Source organism: Coffea arabica, chromosome 8e, assembly GCF_036785885.1.
Source record: "Coffea arabica cultivar ET-39 chromosome 8e, Coffea Arabica ET-39 HiFi, whole genome shotgun sequence".
Classification (NCBI taxonomy): Eukaryota; Viridiplantae; Streptophyta; class Magnoliopsida; order Gentianales; family Rubiaceae; genus Coffea; species Coffea arabica.
Window position 1 is genome coordinate 39,355,706 of NC_092324.1, and position 10,159 is coordinate 39,365,864.

Sequence of the window (10,159 nt, forward strand, 5' to 3'; positions counted from 1 at the left end):
ACCTGTTAACTCTTTATACAATCTCTTTAGACTCCCCCTCTATGTAGAGTAGAATAGATTATGTTATATAAATGTTATCGTTATAGTAAAAAAAAAGTACTTGACAATCAACTTAGATCTTCCAGAATGAGCTGCCAGTTGTAGATCAATACGAGTTAATAATCATGAGGAAGTGAATAGTGTTTTGCATAAAACAAGGGTATTAAGTTTGTTTGAATAGCCATTATTTAGTCAAAAATTATTTGCTTACATCACAAATACAATTTCTAACAAACCTTTTTATCTCCAGGATTTTGAATTAATTTTAATTAATGTTATCTAATGGTTATTAGTTTGTTTAGTTTACATGTTTAAGGGCCACACTCCTTGCCAGGCGCGTTGTGCATCTTTGATGAGCCAGTTAATTTTTTAACCACAAACTGCAGCACTTTGCTCGTGTTAGTGCGCGTCTCTCACTTATGGCTGCAAACGAATCGAGTCGCTCGCGAGCGGTCGAGTCAAGCTCGATTAATATCGAGCTCGAGCCGGCTCGAGTCGAACTCGAGCTCAGAATATTAAGCTCGTTAACTCGCGAGCCGGCTCGCGAGCTTGAGTATATATATATATATATTTTTTATTTTTTTTATTTTTATTTAATAATAAAAATACGTATATTATATATATATTTTTTATTTTTTATTTTCATAGTAAAATTACGTATATATCCTTAATATTTTTTATTTATTAAGAAAAAAATTATTTTATTTATTTTTTTAAAAATAAAATAATTATTTTTAATTTTTTTCGAGTTCGGCTCGACTTGATTCGAGTCGAGCTCAAGCTTGAAAATTGCCGGCTCGTCGAGCTCGAGCTCGAGCTTGGTAAAATTCAGTCGAGACTCAGCTCGATTAGCTCAAAACTCGACTCGACTCGGCTCATTTGCAACCCTACTCTCACTCCATCATCACTCTATTTCTCCGCCGACGGGATGAATAAGAGTTTGTTGACAAGAAGACTTGTCTCATGACTCTCATCTGATATTTTATTAACTTTCACGTGGCAGGTACACTATGAGTATGACAACCATTATTGAGATAACTTTAACGTGATCGGTACGGTACGAATTCTAATTATTTAGTTTCAGGAATCCAATCTTTTAAAAATAGTAATTTGATTCTGATATTTGTGTTTCTTTTTTTAATTTTATTCTCGTAAATTTAAATTTTAAATTTAAATGATAACATGCATATGATTAGATGAAGGGACTGTATCAAAGTGAGAATCTAAAAGATACTTTAATTTTTTCAATCGAATAAATATTTTAAGACATTATAAAATAGAAAGTACGACGGAAATAATTTGCTTGGGTGCACTTCTTGGACTACAATTGTAGGGCAAATATTTGGATAAACCCGGACTATGACCCCACATATAGACCTTGTGGTCTAATTTAAGCTACATCATGGTTTCTATTGCTGAATTCCAATTCTAAATGGCTCTTGGCGAATTCCTTAAACCATGGCTGCTTTCAAAAAAAATCTATTAAATATTTCTCGTGGCACAACGGGTACAGGTGGATACACGCATTCTAAGGAGTAATATTTGATGGATTTTTTTTTAAAGGAGCTATATTCTAAAGAAGGGTAAAAAATTTCAGCGGCCACTGAACTATTGTCCGGATCATATTTTGACCATCGAACTATTGTTTATCAATAATTGGCCACTAAACAATTTATCAGAAAACATGTGACCATTTCGTCAGTAATGGCTCTTAATTTCTGAAATTAGCATTACACGTGGCAAAGTGCAAGGGCAATTTTGTTTAATAATTTACTGACCGTTTACCTCAATTTTCATTAAACCATCAAAGAGAAAGAAAGGGGAAATCTTGGTTTAGTGTGTCAGCATCAGTCAAGGGCTGTTTACCATTTCTGTTGAATTTCATGCCAGATCTAGAACTTGTAGCTGCTGGATTTGGTTGTTGAACTACTGGTATTGGCTGTTGAAATAGGTGGCTACTGGTATTGACTGCTGAAGTGGTGGAGTTGGGTGTTGGGACATTAGATCTGATTGCTGAGTCGCAGATGCGATTGGTTGGTTAGCTAATGGAGTTTGCTGTTGCTATTGCTGTTGTCGTTGGGTCTCTAAACCATATGACTAGACTACTTTTGCTTGCTGTTTTCTTATTGAAACCTTGTACAAATAGAAGTTGAATTGATTAGAGACTACATGTAAAACATTTAGAATACAAGCTGTATGTATCCTTACAGGTTGTTTGTTCTTTTTTGGCTGACCAGATTTTTGGTGCTCAGTCACCTTTTTGCATGTTGCAGCATTGTGCCCTGTTTTAACACATTTTCTGCAATGCATAGTGACATTTTTTTCTAAGATTTCTTCCATGGTTCTTTCCCTCTGTCTCATCTCATTTCCTTGCCTTTTTTGGCCTCCCAGGTTGGACAGTGGAAATTGGAAGATCGAGTTGAAGAGTGCTAGACTCAGGTCACAGTAGTTGGCTACTGATGGGTTGCAAGACATTATTATAAACCTGTAAAAATAACCTTTTGTAGTGACATTCCGCAATCATTTCATGTGGATCATTCTCAGTTTGCTTAATTGCTGCAATGGCATGGGTACAAGGTAAACCAGATAATTCCCAAATTCGACAAGTGCAACTCTTCTTTTTCAAATTCACAGCAAACTGGGAATTCCTTGGGCACTTTACTTGATAACCATCAATCCCGTTGAATTGTGGGAACCACTGGAAAGACTCTTCAATTCTGTCCTCAATAATTTTTCTAATCAAAGGACCAGTTGAGTGTGGATATCTAGTCATGGCAGCCTTTCTTTTTTGAATTCTTTCCATCATCAGTTCTCTAGCCTTCTGCAATAAAGATATAATTGGTTTATCTCTGGCCTCTAGTATATGTGAATTGAAAGACTCGCATAGATTATTGACAATCATGTCACATTTAGTGTGAGGAGAAAAGTAAGCCTTACACCAATGCATCGGATGAGGAGCCTTCTCCATCCACTTGTATGCTTCACTATCATACTCTTTCAAGTCCTCAGCAGCTTTCTTATACATCTCAATTGTGCTGCTCCTAACTGTTGACTGTAGCATCCCTTTAAGTGCCTTTCCGGGATGTTTCTTCTTGAAATTTCGATACATGTGCTACACACAGTATTCATGCTCAGAGTTGGGTAGCACATCGGATAATGCTCTGTCCAATCCCTGTACCAAAAAGAAATGAATTATTGCTTCAAGTAGCCACAAGCCTCACACCAAATGATGGATAATAAGATCCTTACCTTTTGTTGATCAGAGATGAAAGTGTAGTGATACTGTTTATCTATTTCCAGATCTGCTTGGAGAAGTTGTAAGAACCATTTCCACTGGACTGTAGCTTCCTTCTCCACTATGGTCCAAGCAATAGGTTACCAACCATTGTTGGAATCAACTGCCACTGCTGATAAAAGTTGACCAGGGTAAGGGCCTTTTATGTGGCAACCATCAAGTCCAATCACAGGTCTACACATTTTGAATCTTTCTTTAATGCACCCAAACAACAGTACAACCTCATGAACCTAGGATTCGAACCTGGATCTCTAAATGGGGTGAACTCGACTACCATGGCAGAATTAGTGTGAGTCTTCTTAATCTCCTCACAATATTCCCAAATATGCTTATACTATTCAACTGCACAACCTTTGATTTTGTCAACAGCTATACCTCTAGCATTTCTAGCTATTATTTTTTATATTTATATCTTGTACTCCTCATACACTGTCTGCCTCAAAGAATGGACTGGAATGTTCATATTGGCCCTAATTCTGTCCTTGTATCTCTCAGCAACCCATTTAGCAGTCACCATTTTATTTTCCAAGCATGATTGCAGTTTTCATGTACATCATAAAGGGTCTTAATGACCAAATCATTCGACCCAAGTGCCTTCTCTTGAGAAGCATAACACTCCCAGTTGCTTGGATCCTTGCACCTTACCCTTACTCTGAGTTCTTCATTAGTGTAGTACTAAACAGGTCTGCTATTAGTAATAGAATAATTCTAGATTGCGGCCTTGAACTCAGTTGATGATACAAATCGCATCCCAACCTGGAAATGTGGATTTCTCATGTCCTTTTCAACATTGAAGTCAACATATTATATTCCCTTCAGCACTTCATCATCTTCATCAGAAGAACCATCAGTGCCATGCAGGTCATCTTCCATCATGTTGTCATGCAACACATCTTTATCATCAGTTTCTTGCATTTCTTTAGCAGCTGCCTGTGATGTATTCTGAGCAGCCTGTGAAGATGTGTTATGGTCAGCCTATGCTGATAATGTCATCTCCCTTCTTGCTGTCCACTTTCTTTTCCCTCTTGTTGTTTTTCTAGCATACTTTTTCTTGGCTCTCTTGCTACCACCAGATGCTCCATCAGTTGCCTGTGATTGTTTTTCAGCTTGGGCATCATGTTGACCACTTCCATGTGTACCACTTTCCAAGCCATTTATATCCTAGCTCTCATGGAGTATAGATACAATAGTTCTCCTCGTAATAGGAGGGGGAATTTCAACTGTAGGAGTTGGTTTCTCACTCCCAAGCATCTGATCATATTTGCAAAACTCTTCGTCATCAATGAAATGCTTCCCTTTCGAGCTGCTGTCATCTTTATCATCTTCTTCAACTTCCCTTGCATTCACATCAGCTTTATCTCCCATACTCCCACTCTTTACACCAATCCCATTAGCTTCTTCCTCAATGACAACACTTACTCTTACACCTTTACCTCTACTTGCACCTCCTATTGTTGGTCCAGGGGCAGTCATATTTGCACTAACAAAAGAGCTACCAAAAAGATTTTTTCTAACGACCAATTATTGATCAAGTTCTACAACTCCACTGCCATGTTCATCTACAACTCCACTGTCATGTTCATCAATTTCTTCAATTACAACCCTTGTTTTTTTTTACTACCTAACAGTGGGGAATTTGACTGGATTTCAAGAATTTCATGTATTGACCTATGGTCACAGTAAACATCTATCAGTTTGTGCTCATACACCCATTTGAACATTACATTTATATTTGCATCTCCTTGTAACTCTCTTAATCCCTTATTCAAATCACTCCCAGGTTCAAAGTAATAGTAGAGCATTGAACCATGATGTCCTAATTCCTCAACCATGGCATTTGTCTCATGGACAGACATTCTCTCCGCATTACACACATCAACATAATCTATTTCACCACCAACGTATGTTTTATACCGATGCCCACTAAATCTACCACAGTGAAACATTCTAATACTGAATAGTTTAGAATTAGGCACTGCAATGAAATGGGAAAAAAAGGAATCACTTCATTTGAAAAAACAAGGCTGAAAAAACACTTGTTGATGTAATATAGTTCAAAATTTGTCACTTTTACAACTAACAGTTGGATGAAAACCCTAACATTTAAACCCCATAATACTGCTACATATTCACAACCCACAAGTAAGCACCTTCGATGTCAGAGATAAACTTGAGTAGTACACCCATTACTTTTAGGTTAAACTATAATTTCAGTTCATTTACATGATTTTTCACAAAAAAAAACTTAATGTAAATTTCATATGGATCAATGTCGATGTATCTTCTCCTGATGATCCAATCCATAGATTCACCACGATTTTCCCTTCTCTTCGATCTTCAAAACCCTAAGCTTGAGCTCCCAGATTATTTACAACAATTTTGAGAATGAAAGTTAGTTTAATTGGCTTGCACTTCTTTTTTCTTTTCAGTTGATGGGTTTATGTAAATAAACGGTCAGTAAATTGCCGGACAAAATTGCCCCTGCGCTTTGTCACGTGTAATGCTAATTTTAGAAATTAAGAGCAATTACTGACGAAATGGTCTGCGATTTACTGATTAAGTTGTTTAATAGCCAATTATTGACGAAAAATAGTTCGATGGCCAAAACATGATCCAGACAATAATTTAGTGGCCGCTGAGGTTTTTCGCCCTCTAAAGAATTCACCAAATTTTGATCCATTCAAAATGGTAAAGTCCATTCTAAACGGTAAAGTCCAATCAGAATTAAAGAGTATTCCTCTTGTCTTCCATCATCGCCAAAATTTCTACAGTGTCTCAAAAGTTCAGATCTGACTTTTTCATTGAACAAGGCCTTCATTTCCTGTTTAAATGAGCTCTCCCTTCATGAACCCTCTCACTCTGCTGCCTCTCATCTCTTCTGTCTTCCCCTCGCCAATGAAACAGTTCCTATACCTCCTATTTTTTTGCCCACACATAACCAAATCCATTGATTTCCCCAAACACATTTTTCATGGACAACAATTAGGAATCATCTCTCTTTTCTTCTTCCATTTCGACAAACCCCGCCTTTTGCCTTTGTTCTTTGTCTCATTTCTGCAACTCCTTCTCTGTCAATCCTTGCTCTATTATTCTTTTTTTTTACATCAAGATATATATTGGTTATTTTTTGTTTTTTGTGTAAATTTGTTAGTTTAGTGGGCTAATTTTCTATTTTTTAAGCTACCATGTTTGTTTGATTTTGTCATTGACATTTTGTGATTGGATCTAGGGAGGTAAATAGTGGTTTTATTATTACTAGTACTTGACGCACACTTTAACATGTGTGCAATTAACAAAAAAAAAATATTTATCACAATTATCTATTTAAAAAACTTTTTATGAATTTTATGGATCAAATTCATTATAATGTAGATAATCATACGCGAAATGAATATTCTAGAAGTAAAGAAGATTCTCGAATTAGCCCGAGAAAATTGTAGGTAGTTGACAATTGAATAGATAATTATCTGTTGATTCAAATAACTGTCTGTTGTTGAGACAAATTTGTCTTTATAATTAAGGGTATATTATAAATTTTAAAGAATGACACTGTGTGTTATACCACACAGTGATGCTCTCTCTTTATGTATTGTATAGATAAGAGTTAATGAATAATAGAGATAAAGGTAAATTTTGAAATTCTCCCTTTATATATTGTATAGATAAGAGTTGATGGATAATAGAGATAAAGATAAATTTGGAAACACATAAAGTTAACACCAAATTAACTACTTGCAAAGGCTTTATTATTGTATAGATGATTATTATTTTTTGAGTAGGTGAAATTTGTTTGTTTTCACTTTTCACAGCAACTTCCATTCCTGCTTTTCCAGTGATGTTGAAAATAGTTGGATTTTTCGGAGCTTGGCCACAACTCACCAGAGCCGTTAAATGCTGGTCAAATCATCAGAGGAAGGCAAAAAACAAAAAAAAAAGAAAAGGATTTTAATAGAACTTGTAAGACTAATATGAGAAGCTTATAGTTCGTGGATCCCAAAATTTGATTGTGAAAATGGCTGTGGTTTTGATGACAGAGGCGCCTAGATTAAATAAATATTCGACACTTCGCTATGATGGGAAGACCGTGTCCGGAACGTGAGCTTGGGAGTTTTAGTGTTGCAACAATTTTAACCATGGTTAGCTTTTATGAGGGAAGATGATATATGTGGACAAAGAATTATGATTGATGATGTGGCTTAATGTAGACCAAGTGGTCTACGTGTGAGATTGTAGATCAAATCTACACAAGTTTTTGCATAATTATAAACGAGTGTGAATATTCATGCTATGCACGGTACTTACGTTATCGAAAAAAATTAGGAATAATTTCAGATACCTCCCCTGAGGTTTTTGACAGTCTCACTCCCCTTTCCTGTGGTTTCAAAAATATTACAAACCTCCCTTGTCAAAATATTGGGTCCCATTTCTTACATCATCATTGCCAAAAAGACTTAAATACCCTCACAAGTTTGCTAATATTTCATGATTATCTAGAAAAATTTAGTTAAGTTAGTTATAAACACAATTAATGTAATTAACGATAAATTAGAATCCTAACAACCAATATAGGAAAGGGCCTTCAGCAAAATGGCGCCAAACTTAGGCGCCATGTGGTGATTGACATAACAGCTTCAAAGTTGCGGTACATATAGATCAGTAAACTTACTCTGTTCCAGCCATTGTTGAGATATAGCAAAAAAGATGATGGTTGGCAAACAAAGCTCTTGATTCTAACCTTTGATGAAGAGTCTCTTAGCTCGTTAAACTTGTACCAGGTCAGTGTTTAAGATTTTGTTTACTGTTTCAATTTTCCTTGGCAGCTTATGATGATTTGGTTGTTGTTTGTGTAAGCTTGATACATGTTTAATATGATTTTCTGGTTTGTCATGTGACTTGGTTTGCTAAGCCTCTACCAGATTATGCTTACTTGATTCTATATTTCTCGTCTGACTTGGGTTGTTTGATATAGTTAGATGCCAAACCTCAGTACTTAGAAAGCTTATGCTTGCTCTGTAACTTCAGCAACCAATGTTGCAAGATGGTTAATATTGTAACTAATATTTTCTGTAACTTCAATAACTGATATTGTAACTTCAGTAACTTCAACCCACCCACTCATACCAAGATGTGCAGGAAATTTTCAAGATGACTCCTCATGACAAGCAAGTTATGATGTTCTCAGCAACACCCAGCAAGGAGATCCGCCCAGTTTGCAAGAAGTTTATGCCAGATGTAATGTCCTGTGGCTAGCTCTACTTGAATTTTGACGTCTCCTTTTTCATTATTTGAGCTTTCTGCAAGCTAGTCAAGAATGCAGTATTTGAAGCACTACCATGTGTATTGTGTTTGTCAATCCTCTACTGCAGATACTACCTTGGCATGAGTGGGTGGGTTGCAAATGCCATAGGTTCTTTGAGGTCTAAAGGAGTATAAGTTAGGAGCCATCCTTTTCCAGTTGGGTTGTATGCTTTTCCTTCATGTCATTAAATTTTATATTTTTTTAAATTTGGGCTGGGGTAGCTTTTCGTTAATTCTAGTACAGGAGAAGGGGAGGAGGTTTGGGTAGGAATGTTGCTTCTCTGGAGAGTTTTGTAGTTGCATAGTTGCGTGTCAAGGGACAGTGACTTCTAGTTGGTATGATTGATAAAAGTATCTCCAAGGAGGCGATGACGGACAAGAACATCAATTCAGGGGATACTCATCCATCATTCATTACGTACTGGATTCGATTAGCCTTCAAGAAGGCTCCTAATATGCTTTACTGTGACATTTGTTCCTTTCAGCCGATGGAAATCTATGTGGACGACGAAGCCAAGTTGACCCTTCATGGTCTTGTACAGGTGTGTGTATCAACTTAGTCATTAGTTTGTGTCTCTTGGTATGAAACTGTTCTTTTACACAATGATATCTATTGGCAGCATTACATCAAGTTGAGTGAACTCAAGAAAAACCGGAAGTTGAATGACCTGCTTAATGCGTTGGACTTTAACCAAGTTGTCATATTTGTCAAAAGCGTGAACCGAGCTGCTGAGCTGAACAAATTGCTTGTGGAATGTAATTTCCCATCTATCTGCATTCATTCTGGCATGTCCCAGGAAGAAAGGTTGTTGTTACTATTTTTTCTAGCTTAGCTTACATGCTATTGGTTTAATCTTTTGGATCGGATGCTCTGGATTGAAAAAAAAAATTGTGAGAACAATAGCTGGAGGCATATTTCTATTAAAAGCTGGATTGATTTGCTTTGTGAATTGTTCTGTATATAGGTTTTGCAGAACATTTATTGCATAGTTGCTAAAAATGGCTAGGCATTGTTAAGAGCCGTTGCCTTCCATTGCATTCTACTGATGTTCAGACCTTAATGAATATGCATTAGTTTCACTTACACCCCTTCAAGTTTCATTCTTGTTAAATTCCCTGCTTTTTCTTCATATGAGATTAGCTCATTAATGCAAGATAATAAGGGCATTTGTGGTATACAGTTGTTTCTCTCTCCAGCTCCCCATTTTTTATTGTTTGTATTTTTAAATTGGGTCTACTTTGACATTGCCTATTTAGTTTTAGGGGAAGTTTGTGGTATTTTTGAAACCACAGGGGAGGGGAGTGAGACTGTCAGAAACCTCAGGGGAGGTATCTGAAATTATCCCAAAAAATTAAATGAGAGGGTAAATTTGAAAAAAGTTACAAAAAATTTGGGGAAAATGGCCAAATTCGTCCCTAAACTTTTTTCTAATATCGATTTAATCCATAATTTTTGTTTTCGGCCAATTCGATCCCTAAACTTATGTTATGGTTTCAATTAAGAATTTTACGGCGGCGCAACCAAAA

The 10,159-nt window shown here is 36.3% G+C and overlaps 2 protein-coding genes across 2 annotated transcripts; one reads left to right on the forward strand and one right to left on the reverse strand.

Moving 5' to 3' along the window:
* Positions 1-2,479: 2,479 nt before the first annotated feature.
* LOC113704760 (uncharacterized) lies at positions 2,480-3,516 on the reverse strand. The gene is made up of 3 exons (XM_027226634.1): positions 3,423-3,516; positions 3,289-3,341; positions 2,480-3,151 (listed from the first exon to the last, which is right to left on the reverse strand). Exons 1-3 carry the CDS (start codon positions 3,514-3,516, stop codon positions 2,480-2,482), a joined length of 819 nt encoding a protein of 272 aa, XP_027082435.1.
* A 4,471-nt stretch (positions 3,517-7,987) lies between these two features.
* LOC113704292 (DEAD-box ATP-dependent RNA helicase 15-like) lies at positions 7,988-9,716 on the forward strand. The gene is made up of 4 exons (XM_027226098.2): positions 7,988-8,109; positions 8,468-8,566; positions 9,118-9,174; positions 9,253-9,716. Exons 2-4 carry the CDS (start codon positions 8,480-8,482, stop codon positions 9,463-9,465), a joined length of 357 nt encoding a protein of 118 aa, XP_027081899.2. The 5' UTR covers positions 7,988-8,109; positions 8,468-8,479; the 3' UTR covers positions 9,466-9,716.
* Positions 9,717-10,159: the final 443 nt, after the last annotated feature.

What these genes read in the sequence shown, in the direction of transcription:
- LOC113704760 (XM_027226634.1), bottom strand. Translation starts at nt 3,516, where the DNA reads ATGTGTAGACCTGTGATTGGACTTGATGGTTGCCACATAAAAGGCCCT. An exon ending in GGCAGTTGATTCCAACAATG is followed by an intron (nt 3,342 to 3,422) that starts GTTGGTAACCTA and finishes TTCTCCAAGCAG; the next exon opens with ATCTGGAAATAGATAAACAG. An exon ending in TCATCTCTGATCAACAAAAG is followed by an intron (nt 3,152 to 3,288) that starts GTAAGGATCTTA and finishes TACTGTGTGTAG; the next exon opens with CACATGTATCGAAATTTCAA.
- LOC113704292 (XM_027226098.2), top strand. Translation starts at nt 8,480, where the DNA reads ATGACTCCTCATGACAAGCAAGTTATGATGTTCTCAGCAACACCCAGC. An exon ending in GCAAGAAGTTTATGCCAGAT is followed by an intron (nt 8,567 to 9,117) that starts GTAATGTCCTGT and finishes TGTTCCTTTCAG; the next exon opens with CCGATGGAAATCTATGTGGA. An exon ending in CCCTTCATGGTCTTGTACAG is followed by an intron (nt 9,175 to 9,252) that starts GTGTGTGTATCA and finishes ATCTATTGGCAG; the next exon opens with CATTACATCAAGTTGAGTGA.